Source organism: Eleutherodactylus coqui, chromosome 7, assembly GCF_035609145.1.
Source record: "Eleutherodactylus coqui strain aEleCoq1 chromosome 7, aEleCoq1.hap1, whole genome shotgun sequence".
Taxonomy (NCBI): Eukaryota; Metazoa; Chordata; class Amphibia; order Anura; family Eleutherodactylidae; genus Eleutherodactylus; species Eleutherodactylus coqui.
The window spans coordinates 185,129,590-185,151,025 of NC_089843.1; the positions used below are offsets into that span (position 1 = coordinate 185,129,590).

Sequence of the window (21,436 nt, forward strand, 5' to 3'; positions counted from 1 at the left end):
ACTTACTGGCCTTGTAATAAGGGTATTGAAAAGATGCATTGCAATATAGTCATCTATTTCATTTGGTCTGATGATTTTATTGTGTGAAGACCTCTCAGATTAATTTATTTGTTCATACACATATACAGAGAAAAAAACATATTATTACTAGAGATGAGCGAACGTACTCGTCCGAGCTTGATACTTGTTCGAGTATTAGCGTGTTCGAGATGCTTGTTACTCGTAACGAGTACCACGCGATGTTCGAGTTACTTTCACTTTCATCTCTGAGACGTTAGCACGCTTTTCTGGCCAATAGAAAGACAGGGAAGGCATTACAACTTTCCCCTGCGACGTTCAAGCCCTATACCACCCCCCTGCAGTGAGTGGCTGGCGAGATCAGGTGTCACCCGAGTATAAAAATCGGCCCCTCCCGCGGCTCGCCTCAGATGCGTTGTTACATAGCTGAGGGACAGTGCTATTGTGTTGGAGCTGCTGTAGGGAGAGTGTTAGGAGTTAGTGTAGGCTTCAAGAACCCCAACGGTCCTTCTTAGGGCCACATCTAACCGTGTGCAGTAGTGTGGAGGCTGTTTTTTGCAGTGTTGCACTTTTTTTTTTTTTGGTATATCGGCCGTGCAGAGCATTGCGCCCTGCAGTAATACTCCAGGGACAGAAGTGTGTAGGCAGGGACAGAAGACATATATTATTGATTGAATATACACAGTGGGCCTTTTCTAAAAAATATTGGGCAAAAAATCTATTTGGCCTGCCTGTCACTGTGCTCAGTGTTCTGGGTCCGTCTGTGCTGGGTGTAGTAGTTCTACAAAATCATACGCAGCGAGCTAAGTGTTACAGCAGGCTTGCGCCAAATTATTTCCTGGCTCTGTCTGGGCTCTGAAATCACCGCTCTGTTGCAGTTAATAACAGTGCAACACTCTGCAGTTCCGTGACACACTCCAGGGACAGAAGACATATATTATTGATTGAATATAGGCTGTGGCAGTGGGCCTTTTCTAAAAAATATTGGAAAAAAATTTATTTGGCCTGCCTGTCACTGTGCTCAGTGTTCTGGGTCTGTGTGTGCTGGGTGTACTAGTTCTACAAAATCATACGCAGCCAGCTAAGTGTTACAGCAGGCTTGCGCCAAATTATTTCCTGGCTCTGTCTGGGCTCTGAAATCACCGCTCTGTTGCAGTTAATAACAGTGCAACACTCTGCAGTTCTGTGACACACTCCAGGGACAGAAGACATATATTATTGATTCAATATAGGCAGTGGGCCTTTTCTAAAAAATATTGGAAAAAAATTAATTTGGCCTGCCTGTCACTGTGCTCAGTGTTCTGAGTCTGTGTATGCTGGGTGTAGTAGTTCTACAAAATCATACGCAGCAGCTAAGTGTTACAGCAGGCTTGCGCCAAATTATTTCCTGGCTCTGTCTGGGCTCTGAAATCACCGCTCTGTTGCAGTTAATAACAGTGCAACACTCTGCAGTTCTGTGACACACTCCAGGGACAGAAGACATATATTATTGATTGAATATAGGCAGTGGGCCTTTTCTAAAAAATATTGGAAAAAAATTTATTTAGCCTGCCTGTCACTGTGCTCATTGTTCTGGGTCCGTGTGTGCTGGGTGTAGTAGTTCTACAAAATCATACGCAGCCAGCTAAGTGTTACAGCAGGCTTGCGCCAAATTATTTCCTGGCGTTCCGTAAACGAAGTCAGCCTCCAACCACAGGCCAATAAGCGGCACATTTAATTACAGCGTTCTGTTTCTGCACTACTGCAAATACACCATGCTGAGGGGTAGGGGTAGGCCTATAGGACGTGGACGCGGGCGAGGACGCGGAGGCCCAAGTCAGGGTGTGGGCACAGGCCGAGCCAGTGCGGTGGCCAGGGGTAGAGGCAGGGCCAGACTGAATAATCCACCAACTGGTTCCCAAAGCGCCCCCTCGCGCCATGCCACCCTGCAGAGGTCAAGGTGCTCTACGGTGTGGCAGTTTTTCACAGAGACGCCTGACGACCGACGAACAGTGGTGTGCAACCTTTGTCGCGCCAAGATCAGCTGGGGAGGCACCACCACCAGCATGCGCAGGCATATGATGGCCAAGCACCCCACAAGGTGGGACGATGCCCGTTCACCGCCTCCGGTTTGCACCACTGCCTCTCCCCCTGTGCCCCAACCTGCCACTGAGATCCAACCCCCCTCTGAGGACACAGGCAGTACCGTCTCCTGGCCTGCAGCCACACCCTCACCTCCGCTGTCCTCTGCCCCATCCAGCAATGTCTCTCAGCGTAGCGTCCAGACGTTGCTAGCGCCACTGTTTGAGCGCAAGCGCAAGTACGATGCCACGCACCCCCACGCTCAAGCATTAAACGTGCACATTGCAAAATCGATCAGCCTAGAGATGCTGCCGTATAGGCTTGTGGAAACGGAGGCTTTCAAAAGCATGATGGCGGTGGCGGCCCCGCGCTACTCGGTTCCCAGTCGCCTCTACTTTTCCCGATGTGCCGTCCCAGGCCTGCACGACCACGTCTCCCGCAACATTGTACGCGCCCTCACCAACGCGGTTACTGCCAAGGTCCACTTAACAACAGACACGTGAACAAGCACAGGCGGGCAGGGCCACTATATCTCCCTGACGGCACATTGGGTGAATTTAGTGGAGGCTGGGACAGAGTCAGAGCCTGGGACCGCTCACGTCCTACCCACCCCCCGAATTGCGTGCCCCAGCTCGGTGGTAGTATCTGCGGGGGTGTATGCTTCCTCCACTAAACCACCCTCCTCCTCCTCCTACGCAACCTATGTCTCGCAATCAAGATGTGTCAGCAGCAGCACGTCGCCAGCAGTCGGTGTCACGGAGCGTGGCAGCTCAGCGGTGGGCAAGCGTCAGCAGGCCGTGCGAAAACTACTCAGCTTAGGAGAGAAGAGGCACACGGCCCACGAACTGCTGCAGGGTCTGACAGAGCAGACCGACCGCTGGCTTGCGCCGCTGAGCCTCCAACCGGGCATGGTCGTGTGTGACAACGGCCGTAACCTGATGGCGGCTCTGCAGCTCGCCAGCCTCACGCACGTGCCATGCCTGGCCCATGTCTTTAATTTGGTGGTTCGGCGCTTTCTGAAAAGCTACCCCCACTTGTCATACCTGCTCGGAAAGGTGCGCCAGCTTTACGCAGATTTCCGCAAATCCCACACGCACGCTGCCACCCTGTGGACACTGCAACATCGGTTTAATCTGCCAGTGCACCGACTGCTGTGCGACGTGCCCACACAGTGGAACTCTACGCTCCACATGTTGGCCAGACTCTATGAGCAGCGTAGAGCTATAGTGGAATACCAACTCCAACATGGGCGGCGCAGTGGGAGTCAGCCTCCTCAATTATTTACAGAAGAGTGGGCCTGGTTGGCAGCCATCTGTCAGGTCCTTGGAAACTTTGAGGAGTCTACCCAGATGGTGAGCGGGGATGCTGCAATCATTAGCGTAACCATTCCTCTGCTATGCCTCTTGAGAAGTTCCCTGCAAAGCATAAAGGCAGACGCTTTGGAATCAGAAACGGAGGCGGGGGAAGACAGTATGTCGCTGGATAGTCAGAGCAACCTCATGTCTATATCGTGTTGAGGAGGAGGGGGAGGAGCGTGAGTAGGAGGGGGAAGAGACAGCTTGGCCCACTGCTGAGGGGACAGATGCTGCTTGCCTGTCATCCTTTCAGCGTGTATGGCCAGAGGAGGAGGAGGGGGAGGAGCATGAGGAGGAGGGGGAAGAGACAGCTTGGCCCACTGCTGAGGGTACAGATGCAGCTTGCCTGTCATCCTTTCAGCATGTATGGCCTGAGGAGGAGGAGGAGGATCCTGAAAGTGATCTTCCTAGTGAGGACAGCCATGTGTTGCGTACAGGTACCCCGGCACACATGGCTGACTTCATGTTAGGATGCCTTTCTCGTGACCCTCGCATTACACGCATTCTGGCCACTACGGATTACTGGGTGTACACACTGCTCGACCCACGGTATAAGGAGAGCCTTTCCACTCTCATTCCCGAAGAGGAAAGGGGTTCGAGAATGATGCTATACCACAGGGCGCTGGTGCACAAACTGATGGTAAACTTCCCATCCGACAGCGCTAGTGGCCGAAGGCGCATTTCCACGGCCCAGGTAGCAGGGGAGGCGCAGAGATCAGGCAGCATGTACAGCGCAGGCAGGGGAACACTCTCTAAGGCCTTTGACAGCTTTATGGCTCCCCAGCAAGACTGTGTCACCGGTCCCCAGTCAAGGCTGAGTTGGCGGGAGCACTGTAAAAGGATGGTGAGGGAGTACGTAGCCGATCGCACGACCGTCCTCGGTGACGCCTCTGCCCCCTACAACTACTGGGTGTTGAAGATGGACACGTGGCCTGAACTCGCGCTGTATGCCCTGGAGGTGCTTGCTTGTCCTGCGGCTAGCGTCTTTTCAGAGAGTGTGTTTAGTGCGGCTGGGGGAATCATCACAGATAAGCATACCCGCCTGTCAACCGACAGTACCGACAAGCTTACACTCATCAAGATGAACAAAGCCTGGATTTCCCCAGACTTCTCTTCTCCACCAGCGGACAGCAGCGATACCTAAACAATACGTAGGCTGCACCCGCGGATGGAAGCATCGTTCTCTATCACCATCCAAAACGGGGACCTTTTTGCTTCATCAATCTGTGTATAATATTCATCCTCCTCCTCCTGCTCCTCCTCCTGAAACCTGACGTAATCACGCCGAACGTGCAATTTTTTTTAGGCCCACAAGGCTCAGTCATATAATTTTTCTAAACAATTTTTATACGTTTCAATGCTCATTAAAGCGTTGAAACTTTCACCTGAACCAATTTTAATTTTTACTGGGCTGCCTCCAGGCCTAGTTACCAATTAAGCCACATTAACCAAAGCGATTAATGGGTTTCACCTGCCCTCTCGGTTGGGCATGGGCAATTTTTCTCAGGTACATTAGTACTGTTGGTACACCAATTTTTGGGGCCCTTGCCTACAGTGTAATCCAATTAATTTTTTGCCCACCTGCATTACAGCTGACGTAACATCAGCTGTGATGGGCAATGCAATGGGATATTTTTATGTACCGCCGGTGGGTTCCAGGGAGCCACCCATGCTGTGGGTCCACACGGAGTTGTAACTACATGTGTCCACTTCTAAAGAACCCCAGTCTGACTGGGGCATGCAGTGTGGGCCGAAGCCCACCTGCATTAAACATGACATTATTACCTCAGCTGTGATGGGCAATGCAATGGGATATTTTTATGTACCGCCGGTGGGTTCCAGGGAGCCACCCATGCTGTGGGTCCACACGGAGTTGTAACTACATGTGTCCACTTCTAAAGAACCCCAGTCTGACTGGGGCATGCAGTGTGGGCCGAAGCCCACCTGCATTAAACATGACATTATTACCTCAGCTGTGATGGGCAATGCCATGGGATATATTTATGTACCGCCGGTGGCTTCCTGGCACCCCCCCATGCTGTGGGTGCACACGGCATTCCCATTGCGGAGTTGGGGATTCCCAGTTGTACCTGCCTGTGACTATTTATAAAAAAACGCGGTCTGACTGGGGCATGCAGACACCTTGACAGAATGAATAGTGTGTGGCACATAGGTTCCCCATTGCTATGCCCACGTGTGCAGCTCCTGATGGCGGTGGCACAGGATTCTATTTCTCATTGCTTCTGTACAGCATTGTGGGCTATCGCTCCGCCACTTTTAAAGAGGGTCGCTGCCTAGCCGTGCCAACCTCTGCAGTGTGTGCCTGCGGTCCCTCGTCATGGCAGACGCAATTCTAAATAGACATGAGCGTGTTGTGGCATGAGGGCAGCTGAAGGCTGCCCAGGGACACTTTGGTGTGCGCTGTGGACACTGGGTCGTGGGGGGGGGGTGGTTGGTCAGCATGTAACCCAGGAGAAGTGGCAGCGGAGTGTCATGCAGGCAGTGATTGTGCTTTGTTGGAGGTAGTGTGGTGCTTAGCTAAGGTATCCATTGTTAATGAGGGCTTTTCAGAAGTAAAAGTTGTTGGGGGGGGGGGCACTCTTGCCGCTATTGTGGCTTAATAGTGGGACCTGTGAACTTGAGATGCAGCTCAACATGTAGCCCCTCGCCTGCCCTATCCATTGCTGTGTCGTTCCCATCACTTTCTTGAATTGCCCAGATTTTCACAAATGAAAACCTTAGCGAGCATCGGCGATATACAAAAATGCTCGGGTCGCCCATTGACTTCAATGGGGTTCATTACTCGAAACGAACCCTCGAGCATCGCGAAAAGTTCGTCTCGAGTAACGAGCACCCGAGCATTTTGGTGCTCGCTCATCTCTAATTATTACCTTTTATAAACAGGAACTGATTCACTTACAATAAAATACGGCATTAGTTACATTGGTGATATTATCAGTATCAAAAAGTTATTATATGTTACAGGATTATTTCTATGGTTATTAAAGGAGTTCTCTGGGCAAACTATCCCCGGGATAGTTCAGCAATATTTAATCACCAGGAGCCCACCGCATAGGATCCTTGGTGATCACCTGATCGCTCAGCCTAATTGTAAGTGCTGCGGCTCAGACATGCGTCATAGGATACGGGAACTGGATTCATTCCTGTTGAAATCAATGGGAGCTGAAGAGGCTATTACACTTTCACACCCGAGTTGGAGGTGAAAATACCAAAAGTGTAATAGCTGGTTGCAGTTTCCCTTGATGTCAATTGGAATGAAGCCAGCTATGGATCAGGTAATCGCCAGGAATCCCAAGTGGTGGGTCCCCAGCAATTAACTATTGATATCCTATCCTGAGAATAGGTCATTAATAGTTTTTGTCTGGAAAACCCCTTTAACAACATTAACCATAACATTAACTCATAATACAAAAAAATAAACATGAAAATTAAAGTGGTTGTACCACAATTATATGTTATCACGTATCCACAGGTTACGCCTTTTTTTGGTGCAAATCAATTAAGACAAATTTGCAGTTGATTTGCACCAAAAATAACAGATATTACACTTCTCATCCCACTTTTCCAAAGTATTGAGAAAAGGGGTCATGTTTTGAGTCGAGTGAGGCTTTTAGAGACATTTATGACATTTGCCTTTTTTTTTTTTTTTTTAATTGAAAGTATTTTTATTCAACTTTTCATCTTTTACATATCTTTATAACATTTTTATATATATAACTGTTTCCCCTATTCCCCTCCCATCCCCTCCCCCCCCCCTTAAAGGGGTTGTCTCGCGAAATCAAGTGGGGTTATACACTCCTGTATGGCCATATTAATGCACTTTGTAATATACATCGTGCATTAAATATGAGCCATACAGAAGTTATTCACTTACCTGCTCCGTTGCTAGCGTCCCCGTCGCCATGGTTCCGTCTAATTTCGGTGTCTTCTTGCCTTTTTAGACGCGCTTGCGCAGATCCGTCTTCTCCCTTCTTCTCTCTTCGGCTCCGCTCGGCAGCATCGGCATTTTGGCTCCGCCCCCTTGAACGCATCATCGCGTAGCTCCGCCCCCGTCACGTGCCGATTCCAGCCAACCAGGAGGCTGGAACCGGCACACATCATGGGGCGGAGCTACGCGATGATGCGTTCAAAGGGGCGGAGCCAAAATGCCGATGCTGCCGAGCGGAGCCGAAGGGAGAAGAAGGGAGAAGACGGATCTGCGCAAGCGCGTCTAAAAAGGCAAGAAGACACCGAAATTAGACGGAACCATGGCGACGGGGACGCTAGCAACGGAGCAGGTAAGTGAATAACTTCTGTATGGCTCATATTTAATGCACGATGTATATTACAAAGTGCATTAATATGGCCATACAGAAGTGTATAACCCCACTTGCTGCCGCGAGACAACCCCTTTAAGGTCTCTCTCTCAACATTTAGTCCTTTAAATGACAGGTCTCTGTATATCTTCAGTCTTCCGTCATAGGCGGTAGTAACAGTTTCCCTTGTCGTCGTTTGTTCTTCCGTCTTCGTGCTCTTTGTCTTCTTTTATTTCCTTCTCTTGTCATCTTATTAGTGCAGTGCTTATTTTTGCTGCTTACAGGGGGCAGCGGTATGCCTTTGCCCATTGTCTGGTCTCTCTCTCTCCCCTCTATCTTATCTTATCCTGCCCTCTCCATTCTTTCTGGTTTATTTTTCGGTATACCAATCTTGTAGATGTTTCTATTTTATTTAATAAACTTTGTATATGGCAGATACTTGTTTTACTGTGTCTTATTTACGTCTACTCCTCTCCTGGGTCAGGTCCCCAACCCGTTGGTGCCAACCCACACGGCTCACCCCCCCTATCTATAGGTTCTGTCATTCCTTGTCTGGCTCTGGGCGTGTATCCATCTCAGCCATATGTCATAGTATTTTTGGCTGGTCTTGCGTTTAGTATATATACTTTTTTCCCATGGTAAAATTTGGTTGACCTTGTTTTTGAATTCCCCTAGCGTAGGCGGTTCTTCATCTAGCCAGTGTTGAGCTATTGTCTTTCTAGCTATATACAATAGTCTGGATACCGCCAGTTTTTCATTATCATCTAACGCAAGATCATGCGTATATCCTAGAATGCATACGTATGGTGTGAAGTCTATGTTTATGCCGAATGCTGCATTTATTGTATCTCGTATTTCCGCCCAGTATCTATGCAGTTTCGGGCATCTCCATAGCATGTGGATTAGGTCCGCCGTGTGGGTTTTGCACCTTACACATATCGGAGAGGTTCTTATACCTATGTTATGCAGGAAAGCCGGAGTACGGTAAACTCTATGTATTAGGAATATTTGTGATATTCTGTGTGCTTCGCTTAGAGATAGTTTGGGTGTCATTTGTAGGATCTCCTCCCAGTGCGACTCCTCAATGGGGCCTATATCTGCCTCCCATTTTGCTTTTGTTGGTATCGGGTTGTGTGCATTGACCGTATCTTGTATATAGGAATATAATACAGATATTTTCCCTGCTGTGGTGGTAGCCTTCCCTATTATTTCCGCCACTATGTTTATTGACACTGTAATCTCTGCCGAGCTCTTCTCTGCCTGTATAGCATGCCTAAGCTGTAGGTATTTGTAAAAGTCCCTGTTATGAATGTCGTAGTCCTGTCGACATTTGACTTTTTAAGAAATTGCAAATTTTTTTCACAATCTCACTCCAGTAGCCCGGTGGAGTACAAAGTGACTCCACATCTCCAGACATACTTAAAAATGCGACAAATTTATCAACATTGCGCAACATTTAATACATTTGTTGCATCTTTAAACTGAAAAAGTTTAAAAAAGCTGTTAGAAAAGTGGAGTCAAAAAGTCCCTTGATGATAAATTTCACCCATTATGTTTGTCTCCTGGTGGTGCGCTGAAGGCTAAAAGCCCTTTTACACACAACGATTATCACTCAAAAGCCATCTTTCACTTTTCTGCCAACAATGATTTTCAGTTCAGCATTAAATCCATTGTTCAGCAGAAGAGATGATTAGACGGACTGCACGCTGTGTTCTGCCCAGGGAGCGCTGATTACATTGTCCCAGCTCTTAGTCCCAAGGCAGAACAAAGCGAATGTATTCAGAGAACAGACCACCTGCTGTTCTCAGAGTACAGCTCCCTCTGCAGCTCACACACTACTAATTAATACTAATAGGCATTAGTACCAAGTATTAGTTCATGCAAAACGATCGCTCAAAAGCCATCTTTTGAGCAATCATCATTGTGTATAAATGGGCCTTAAGTACTTTCCAGGTTTAGGCATCGTAATCAGCCAGACCATGGAAAATGTTGATGTTTGCAACATGCCCCCACAATCTGTTATAGTTAGAGATGAGCGAACACCAAAATGTTCGGGTGTTCGTTATTCGTAACGAACTTCCCGTGATGCTCGAGGGTTCGTTTCGAACAACGAACCCCATTGAAGTCAATGGGCGACCAGAACATTTTTGTATTTCGCCGATGCTCGCTAAGGTTTTCATGTGTGAAAATCTGGGCAATTCAGGAAAGTGATGGGAATGACACAGTGACGGATAGGGCAGGCGAGGGGCTACATGTTGGGCTGCATCCTAAGTTCACAGGTCCCACTATTAAGCCACAATAGCGGCAAGAGTGGGCCCCCCCCCCTCCCAACAACTTTTACTTCTGAAAAGCGCTCATTAGCATGGCATACCTTTGCTAAGCACCACACTACCTCCAACAAAGCACAATCACTGCCTGCATGACACTCCACTGACACTTCTCCTGGGTTACATGCTGCCCAACCGCCCCCCCTCCCCCCCCCCACAGGGCACACCAAAGTGTCCCTGGGCAGCCTTCAGCTGCCCTCATGCCACACCACGCTCATGTCTATTTAGAATTGCGTCTGCCATGAGGAGGAACCGCAGGCACACACTGCAGAGGTTGGCACGGCTAGGCAGCGACCCTCTTTAAAAGTGGCGGAGCGATAGCCCACAATGCTGTACAGAAGCAATGAGAAATAGAATCCTGTGCCACCGCCATCAGGAGCTGCACACGTGGGCATAGCAATGGGGAACCTATGTGCCACACACTATTCATTCTGTCAAGGTGTCTGCATGCCCCAGTCAGACCGGGCTTTTTAATTCATAGACACAGGCAGGTACAACTCCCTATTGTGAAGTCCCTGTCGACCCACAGCATGGGTGGCTCCCTGGAACCCACCGGCGGTACACAGAAATATCCCATTGCATTGCCCAACACAGCTGAGGTAGTAATGTCGTGCTTAATGCAGGTGGGCTTCGGCCCACACTGCATGCCCCAGTCTGACTGGGGTTCTTTATAAGTGTACAGATGTAGTAAAAAGTCCGTGTGCACCTACAGCATGGGTGGGTGCCAGGAAGCCACCGGCGGTACATAGAAATATCCCATTGCATTGCCCAACACAGCTGAGGTAGTAATGTTGTGCTTAACCCTTTCCAATCCAATTTGTATATGGTTTTCCTAGGGGGCTTACTCTTTTTCTGCTGTTATACAACGGCGCTATATGCTGGCTAAAGCCAGTACTGCATGAGCTGACACGTAGGATAGGCTCCGACAGCAGAGAGGCTGGCAATATACAGTAAGAGAACCCCGACGGACGTCTACCAACAACGGAGCTGTACAGCCTTAAACCCTAATGTCTTCACAGGTCACACAGTGGACTGGAAAGGGTTAATGCAGGTGGGTTTCGGCCCACACTGCATGCCCCAGTCAGACTGGGGTTCTTTACAAGTGGACACATGTAGGTTTAACTCCCTGTGGACCCACTGCCTGGGTGGGTGCCAGGAAGCCACCGGCGGTACATAGAAATATCCCATTGCATTGCCCAACACAGCTGAGGTAGTAATGTCGTGCGTAATACAGGTGGGCTTCGGCCCAAACTGCATGCCCCAGTCAGACTGGGGTTCTTTACAAGTGGACACATGTAGGTTTAACTCCCTGTGGACCCACTGCCTGGGTGGGTGCCAGGAAGCCACCGGCGGTACATAGAAATATCCCATTGCATTGCCCAACACAGCTGAGGTAGTAATGTCGTGCGTAATACAGGTGGGCTTCGGCCCACACTGCATGCCCCAGTCAGACTGGGGTTCTTTACAAGTGGACACATGTAGGTTTAACTCCCTGTGGACCCACTGCCTGGGTGGGTGCCAGGAAGCCACCGGCGGTACATAGAAATATCCCATTGCATTGCCCAACACAGCTGAGGTAACGTCAGCTGTAATGCAGGTGGGCTAAAAATTAATTTGATTACACTGTAGGCGAGGGCCCACAAAAATTGCTGTATCAACAGTACTAATGTACATCCCAAAAATTGGCCATGGCCAGCCAAGAGGGCAGGTGAAACCCATTAATCGCTTTGGTTAATGTGGCTTAAGTGGTAACTAGGCCTGGAGGCAGCCCAGTGTAACGAAAAATTGGTTCAAGTTAAAGTTCCAATGCTTTTAAGCGCATTGAAACTTATAAAAATTGTTCTGAAAAATTATTTGAGTGAGCCTTGTGGCCCTAAGAAAAATTGCCCGTTCAGCGTGATTACGTGAGGTTTCAGGAGGAGGAGCAGGAGGAGGAGGAGGAGGAATATTAGACACAGATTGATGAAGCAGAAATGTCCCCGTTTTGGATGGTGAGAGAGAACGTAGCTTCCATCCGCGGGTGCAGCCTACGTATTGCTTACGTATCGCTGCTGTCCGCTGGTGGAGAACAGAAGTCTGGGGAAATCCAGCCTTTGTTCATCTTGATGAGTGTTAGCCTGTCGGCACTGTCGGTTGACAAGCGGCTACGCTTATCTGTGATGATTCCCCCAGCCGCACTAAACACCCTTTCCGACAAGACGCTAGCCGCAGGACAAGCAAGCACCTCAAGGGCATACAGGGCTAGTTCAGGCCACGTGTCCAGCTTCGACACCCAGTAGTTGTAGGGGGCAGAGGCGTCACCAAGGATGGTCGTGCGATCCGCTACGTACTCCCTCACCATCCTTTTGCAGTGCTCCCGCCGACTCAGCCGTGACTGGGGAGCGGTGACACAGTCTTGGTGGGGAGCCATAAAGCTGGCCAGGCCCTTAAAGACTGTTGCACTGCCTGGGATGTACATGCTGCTCGATCTACGCACATCCCCTGCAACATGGCCCTCGGAACTGCGCCTTCTGCCACTAGCGCTGTCGGCTGGGAATTTTACCATCAGCTTGTCCGCAAGGGTCCTGTGGTATAGCAACACTCTCGAACCCCTTTCCTCTTCGGGAATCAGAGTGGGCAGGTTCTCCTTATACCGTGGATCGAGCAGTGTGTACACCCAGTAATCCGTAGTGGCCAGAATGCGTGCAACGCGAGGGTCACGAGAAAGGCATCCTAACATGAAGTCAGCCATGTGTGCCAGGGTACCTGTACGCAACACATGGCTGTCTTCACTAGGAAGATCACTTTCAGGATCCTCCTCCTCCTCCTCAGGCCATACACGCTGAAAGGATGACAGGCAATCAGCCGGTGTACCGTCAGCAGCGGGCCAAGCTGTCTCTTCCCCCTCCTCCTCATCCTCCTCATGCTCCTCCTCCTCCTGTACGCGCTGAGAAATAGACAGGAGGGTGCCCTGACTATCCAGCGGCATACTGTCTTCCACCGCCCCCGTTTCCGAGCGCAAAGCAGCTGCCTTTATGGTTTGCAGGGAATTTCTCAAGATGCATAGCAGAGGAATGGTGACGCTAATGATTGTAGCATCGCCGCTCACCACCTGGGTAGACTCCTCAAAATTACCAAGGACATGGCAGATGTCTGCCAACCAGGCCCACTCTTCTGAAAGGAATTGAGGAGGCTGACTCCCACTGCGCCGCCCATGTTGGAGTTGGTATTCGACTATAGCTCTACGCTGTTCATAGAGCCTGGCCAACATGTGGAGCGTAGAGTTCCACCGTGTGGGCACGTCGCACAGCAGTCGGTGCACTGGCAGCTTAAAGTGATGTTGCAGGGTGCGCAGGGTGGCAGCGTCCGTGTGGGACTTGCGGAAATGTGCGCAGAGCCGGCGCGCCTTTACGAGCAGGTCTGACAAGCGTGGGTAGCTTTTCAGAAAGCGCTGAACCACCAAATTAAAGACGTGGGCCAGGCATGGCACGTGCGTGAGGCTGCCGAGCTGCAGAGCCGCCACCAGGTTACGGCCGTTGTCACACACGACCATGCCCGGTTGGAGGCTCAGCGGCGCAAGCCAGCGGTCGGTCTGCTGTGTCAGACCCTGCAGCAGTTCGTGGGCCGTGTGCCTCTTATCGCCTAAGCTGAGTAGTTTCAGCACGGCCTGCTGACGCTTGCCCACCGCTGTGCTGCCACACCGCGCGACACCGACTGCTGGCGACATGCTGCTGCTAACACATCTTGATTGTGAGACAGAGGAGGAGGAGGAGGAGGAGGAGGGTGCTTTAGTGGAGGAAGCATACACCTCCGCAGATACCAGCACCGAACTGGGGCCCGCAATTCTGGGGGTGGGTAGGACGTGAGCGGTCCCAGGCTCTGACTCTGTCCCAGCCTCCACTAAATTCACCCAATGTGCCGTCAGGGAGATGTAGTGGCCCTGCCCGCCTGTGCTTGTCCACGTGTCCGTAGTTAAGTGGACCGTGGGAGTAACCGCGTTGGTGAGGGCGCGCACAATGTTGCGGGAGACGTGGTCGTGCAGGGCTGGGACGGCACATCGGGAAAAGTAGTGGCGACTGGGAACTGAGTAGCGCGGGGCCGCCGCCTCCATGATACTTTTGAAGGACTCCGTTTCCACAACCCTATACGGCAGCATCTCAAGGCTGATGAATTTTGCGATGCGGACGGTTAACGTTTGAGCGTGCGGGTGCGTGGCGGCGTACTTGCGCTTGCGCTCGAACACTTGCGCAAGCGACGGCTGAACGGTGCGCTGAACTACACTGCTGGATGGGGCCGAGGACAGCGGAGATGAGGGTGTGGGTGCAGGCCATGAGGCGGTAGTGCCTGTGTCCTGAGAGGGGGGTTGCATCTCAGTGGCAGGTTGGGGCACAGGGGGAGAGGCAGGGGTGCAAACCGGAGGCGGTGAACGGCCTTTGTCCCACCTTGCGGGGTGCTTGGCCATCATATGTCTGCGCATGGTGGTGGTGGTGAGGCTGTTGGTGTTGGCTCCCCGGCTGAGCTTTGCGCGACAAAGGTTGCACACCACTGTTCGTCGGTCGTCAGGCGTCTCTGTGAAAAACTGCCAGACCTTAGAGCACCTCGGCCTCCGCAGGGTGGCATGACGCGAGGGGGCGCTTTGGGAAACACTTGGTGGATTATTCGGTCTGGCCCTGCCTCTACCCCTGGCCCTGGACACCGCACTGCCTCTTGCAACCTGCCCTGCTGATGCCCTTGACTCCCCCTCTGAAGACCTGTCCTCCTGAGTAAGCGTTGCACACCAGGTGGGGTCAGTCACCTCATCGTCCTGCTGCTCTTCCTCCGAATCCTCTGTGCGCTGCTCCCTGGGACTTACTGCCCTTACTACTACCTCACTGCAAGACAACTGTGTCTGATCGTCATCGTCCTCCTGACCCACAGAAAGTTGTTGAGACAGTTGGCGGAAGTCCCCAGCCTCTTCCCCCGGACCCCGGGAACTTTCGAATGGTTGGGCATCAGTGACGATAAACTCCTCTGGTGGGAGAGGAACCGCTGCTGCCCAATCTAAGCAGGGGCCCGAGAACAGTTCCTGGGAGTGCTCCCGCTCCTGAGCAGGTGTTATTGTAGTGGAGTGAGGAGGCTGGGAGGAAGGAGGAGCAGCAGACAGAGGATTCGGATTGGCAGCAGTGGACGGCGCAGAACTGCGGGTAGACGATAGGTTGCTCGAAGCACTTTCTGCCATCCAGGACAGGACCTGCTCACACTGCTCATTTTCTAATAACCGTCTCCCGCGTGGACCCATTAATTGGGCGATGAATGTGGGGACGCCAGAAACGTGCCTCTCTCCTAATCGCGCAGCAGTCGGCTGCGACACACCTGGATCAGGAGCTTGGCCTGTGCCCACACCCTGACTTGGCCCTCCGCGTCCTCGGCCGCGTCCACGTCCTCTAGGCCTACCCCTACCCCTCAGCATGCTGTATTACCAGTGATTTGATTTCACAGGCAGGAAATAAATTGGCGCAAGACTGCAGGCCAAATATAATTTTTGCCCTTTTTGGAAAACGAAAGGCCCCACTGCCTCTAGTGAATGAATTATCTAAGTTTAATAACTGTGCTGTGTCCCTGCTTATGTGTCACAGAACGTGAGGGTAGCAGAGTTATTATAACTCTGGCAGAGCAGGTATTTTTTTCCCAATTAAGGAAAGCAAATGGCGAAGCCAGCAGTAAAGCGTAGCTGGGTGCGTATGATTTAGCAATGTTTTTCACGCAGCTCACACGTCTCCACAGGCGTAAGGACGGACAGAGGCTGGACAAATAGATTTGTTTTCAGTTTTTTCCCACCAACAGGCAGCACTGCGTATATTCAATGAACATGAGAAGTTTAATAACTGTGCTGTGTCCCTGCTTATGTGTCACAGAACGTGAGGGTAGCAGAGTTATTATAACTCTGGCAGAGCAGGTATTTTTTTCCCAATTAAGGAAAGCAAATGGCGAAGCCAGCAGTAAAGCGTAGCTGGGTGCGTATGATTTAGCAATGTTTTTCACGCAGCTCACAAGTCTCCACAGGCGTAAGGACGGACAGAGGCTGGACAAATAGATTTGTTTTCAGTTTTTTCCCACCAACAGGCAGCACTGCGTATATTCAATGAACATGAGAAGTTTAATAACTGTGCTGTGTCCCTGCTTATGTGTCACAGAACGTGAGGGTAGCAGAGTTATTATAACTCTGGCAGAGCAGGTATTTTTTTCCCAATTAAGGAAAGCAAATGGCGAAGCCAGCAGTAAAGCGTAGCTGGGTGCGTATGATTTAGCAATGTTTTTCACGCAGCTCACACGTCTCCACAGGCGTAAGGACGGACAGAGGCTGGACAAATAGATTTGTTTTCAGTTTTTTCCCACCAACAGGCAGCACTGCGTATATTCAATGAACATGAGAAGTTTAATAACTGTGCTGTGTCCCTGCTTATGTGTCACAGAACGTGAGGGTAGCAGAGTTATTATAACTCTGGCAGAGCAGGTATTTTTTTCCCAATTAAGGAAAGCAAATGGCGAAGCTAGCAGTAAAGCGTAGCTGGGTGCGTATGATTTAGCAATGTTTTTCACGCAGCTCACACGTGTCCACAGGCGTTAGGACGGACAGAGGCTGGACAAATAGATTTGTTTTCAGTTTTTTCCCACCAACAGGCAGCACTGCGTATATTCTATGAATAATAACTGTGTTGTGGCCCTGCCTATACAATTCTTTCCCTGCAGTATCAATGGAGGGTGGAATGCTCTGCAGAGGCGATTTTGAGAAGCCCAAAAAAAATGCAGCACAGCCAACAGCAGCCTGGACAGTACTGCACACGGATAAATATGGCCCTAGAAAGGACCGTTGAGGTTCTTGAAGGCTACACTCACTCCTAACACTCTCCCTGCCTATGCAGCACTTCTGTCCCTAATGCCAGGTGCAACGGTCTGCAGAGGCGATTTTGAGAAAAAAAAAAATCCCACTGCTAACAGCAGCCAACACACAGCTATCAGTGGCCCTAATAAGGACCTTTGGGGGGTCTTGAAGCCTACACTAACTACCAATTCTTTCCCTACAGCAGCTCCGGTATAAACAGCACTGTCCCTCATCTAACTCACACCGTATCTGAGGCGAGCCGCGGGAGGGGCCGACTTTTATATTAGGCGAACACCTGATCTCGCCAGCTACTCACAGCAGGGGGGTGGTATAGGGCTTAAACGTTGCAGGGGGAAGTTGTAATGCCTTCCCTGTCTTTCAATTGGCCAGAAAAGCGCGCTAACGTCTCAGGGAAGGAAGTGAAAGTAACCAGAACACCGCATGGTGTTCGTTACGAATAACGAACATCCCGAACACCCTAATATTCGCACGAATATCAAGCTCGGACGAACGCGTTCGCTCATCTCTAGTTATAGTGTATTGTCATTACATTGGTAAATCTTACTACCAACTCAGTCGGCTCCCTTTATTTCTGTGGGTGTTTTATGTGATTTCACGTGATGGATATAATAAATAATATATTTTGTTTACAATTGATCTAGTTTATACCTTTTTATAGGAGATATAGGCTGGGTTCACACGGAGCGGAATTGCAGCGGAATTTCCGTGCAGAAAGTCGCACGAAAACTGAAATGCAGCGCGGAATTCAATTCCGCAGCATGTCAATTCTTTTCTCGTTTCCGCAGTGGCCTTTCTCCTCTCTATGCCAATTGTGAAACTCCGCGGGTTTTTGAAACTGCGCTTATACCACAGAAATCTCACGGTTTTTCAGTGAGGTCATTCCGCAAAAATTCCGCTGAAATTCCGTTCCCTGTGACCCCAGCCATACAATTTGTTTAGAGGTATATACTATACGTATTGGATTTTGAAGACACATATTGATAGGTGTGGTTTTATACTTGGAAATATAGTAGCATACAACTACTATTACATGCATACCACATAATACAGTTCCATGTACTTGTATTGAAAAGTGTAGCCCAGTGTGCATCCCAAAACAGTCAAACCAACATATATCACCAGGTAAACATATACTAAAACATTAACAACATAAGCAATATTTTAATTGAAGTAAAAAACACAGAAATCTACTTGGCGGTTCCTTCCACTTGGTTCTGACTACCATATATATTTTCAATGACAACATATTCTGGAGCCAGTACCGGGATGTGGCCATCTCCTCTTGTCAGGCCTTGGAATTCTTCATGGTCTGGTAAGTAGGAATTACAGAGTATCCAGTTTTCTGTTGTCGGACTTGGACTCTCTGTTATATCCACTCTGGCTTTATCTAATGGCACAGTAGGATTGACATAGGATGGCGTTCTAAAATATCCAGCTGGGGGTGAATAAGTTGGTTTTATGATACCTGATCCAGGTGAATCATCTCTAACCCATTCCTGCTGCTTAACTCCTGGTAATTCACCTCCTACTAATACAGTTTCATTGGTTTGGATAGTTATATTAATTCCTTGCTGGCCTACAGGATTTAGAGCTGGTAGCCCCGTTAATATTGCACTATCAGGACCACTAATGCTGACTCCAGCCTGATGTATGATTACATTTCCTTGTAGTCCAGGATCTACAGGTACCATGAGAACTCCTGACACAATCTGTAGAAAGAACAGAAGTTGCAATAATAAAAGTGCATGTTCTTATATAGATTTTAGACAAATAATATTATATGAAACATTAAAGCGTTTTTTCAGAATTTAAATAGTGATGGTCTATCCTTAGTATGGCCAGTGGCATTAAAATGGACATGACACTCACAGAAGTGCCGCAACCCTATTATTGTGCTGATTTGAGGTGGTAGACCTCTAATATTTAATGGGGTTGTTCAGAAAAAATAGCTGCTGTCACTGCAGTCTGTAGAAACTCATCCTATGACAGGAGAATGCATCTGTAGACTGAAGGGAGAATGGTAAGCCTAGCCAGAACAAACAGTGTGGCATTAGGCTCTGACCCCGCTCCTTCCTACATGCAGAAATAGATGGCAATAGCTCTCATATACTCATACACTGGGGTATCTATAGGGGATGCAGGGGGTGAGGTTGCACCAGGGCCCAGGAGCCTTAGGGGCCCCATAACGTCTCTCTTCTCCACATAGGGAGCCCAGTACTATGAATAAAGCCTTATAGTTGGGGTCCTGTTACAGATTTTGCATTGGGGCCCAGGAGCTTTAAGTTACACCTCTACTCCCCGCTAAGTGTTTGCAGAGGATCTGGAGCTTTGTTACAAACAAATAGTCCTGACATATATATATATATATATATATATATATATATATATATATATATATATATATATGTATATATATATATATATATATATATATATATATATATATATATATAAGAGTTGTCACTACATAAGGAGACAACTCGCTTAAAATTCGCTCAAACGATGTATCTTGAGCAATAATCGTTGCATGTAAATAATACCGTTGTTTGCTTTTCAGCGAAACGATAATTTTAGGTTGAGTTTAACCCCTTAACGACCGCCCCATCGGGAAACTACATCCTCAGAAAGTGGGCTTTAAACCTAGAGGACGTAGTTTTATGCATCCTCTTTGGATTGATGCCCACTGGCCTGAGGACGTGACAGCTCCATGCTGTCGGTGCCCGCAGGTAGCCGACACCATGGAGCTGTCATCCCAGGATGCGGGCAGTCCCCCCCGGCATTGCGATCGGCGCTATAAAATGAATAGCGCCGATCGCAAAAAAGTAAATAAAACAGTGTAAAAAAGTAGTAATTCAGCTGCTATGATGGATCGGATCCATCACGGCAGCTGAAAATACTCACAGGGCTTGTCGGCGGTGTTCCCCGGAGATCTGGTCCTCCCGGACCCGCCGGCGGCCTTCTGCGCGTGCGCGTGACGTCATCGCCTGGCGCGCACGCGCAGAAGCCCGGGTGTCCCCGGCAAATTTAAAATCTCCTGGCTCCCGGCTCCTGAAGGTAGCCGGGAACCAGGAGGTGTTACCGGGGACCACTGTGAGCGGTCCCCGGGCCCGCGATCACCGCTATCCATTTCGATAGCGGTGATCGCGAAAAAGTTGAAAAAGTAGAACAAAAGTAAAGTTTCACCTCCCCTCATGGATCGGATCCATGAGGGGAGGTGAAGATACTCACCCCCGGTCCTCTGCGATGTCCCGGGACCCGAAATCCCCGTCTGCGCATGCGCGCCCGATGATTGACATCGGGCGCGTGCACAGAGGGGCTCGAGCCCCGGGAAATTCAAAATTGCTCTGCTCCTGGCTGCCATGTGTAGCCAAGAGCAGAGGGATGTCACCAGGGACATGATCACTGTCATCCAATGGATGACAGTGATCATGGAAAGTAAAAAAAAAAAAAAAAAAGGGGTAAAAGGTAAAAAAACAAAGTGCAAAAAGTAAAAAAAAAGTTTTAAAAAGTTTAAAAAAAACCTTGCGTTTCATCTCCCCCCACGGATCATATCCGTGAGGGAGGATGAAATGACGTACCTAAGGCCTGCGGATTTATCCGCGGACCTCACCCCAGCTTCTGTGCACGCGCCCGTCGCCAATGTGGCAGGCGCATGCGCGAAAGCCGTGGTTTTTTAAAATCTCCCTGCTCCTGGCTACAAAACTTAGCCGAGAGCCTGGAGATTTCACGGAGAGCCGCGGTGAGCGGTTTCTGATCACGTGTTCGCCATTATTCTTTGGATCACGTAAAAGTTAAAAAAAGGGGAAGGTTCATCTCCCCTCACCGATGCGATCGGTGAGAGGAGATGAAACTTTTTACCGGAGGCCTCCATATTTGCACCCCGACGCAATCTTCTTCCGTGAACTTTCCCGTATTCTGCGCATGCGACTGCCGGCAAAACACCGCACACATGCGCAGGAGTCGGGGAGCCCAGGAAACTTAATATCTCCTTGCTCTCGGCGCCCAACGGTCACCGAGAGCCTGGAGCAGTGACCGGTGGCCTCGTTGAGCGGTCCCCGGTCACGTGAAAAAAAGGTAGCGATCTACCTTTGGCCGGTCTCACATGACCGGATAGGAATTACGGATTCCACATGCGTTTGATTAGCGGTAATACGCAGATCAATCGCATTGGATTACACAATGCCGCTCACATTAGCGGGTCGGAATTGTGTAATCCACTCGCAGAAAACAGAACGCAGCAGGTTCTATTTTACCGCGGATATCGGCAACATAGAGCCCATTGTGCTCCATGGTCGCGGATATACCCGCAGCCCATACGCAACTACGTTGTATACGGGCTGCGGGTACCCGCGTCATCACTAAGCGACGGTGCGGGAAATACAAAAAAAAAAAAAAAAAAGTGTACTGCGCATGACTGCCCGTGTAAGTACGCAGTTATACGCAGTACATTACGCGGCCGTACGCAGGGTCACAGCCGGGCTCACAGCCGGGATCCAC

General features: G+C 49.7%; 1 protein-coding gene across 1 annotated transcript in view; it reads right to left on the reverse strand.

Moving 5' to 3' along the window:
• Positions 1–18,126: 18,126 nt before the first annotated feature.
• LOC136573561 (uncharacterized) overlaps positions 18,127–21,436 on the reverse strand; it is a 44,370-nt gene continuing 41,060 nt past the window's right edge. The window contains exon 9 of the mRNA XM_066574830.1: positions 18,127–18,648. Coding sequence (XP_066430927.1) covers positions 18,127–18,648 — 522 coding nt within the window. The remainder of the gene's footprint in view (positions 18,649–21,436) is intronic.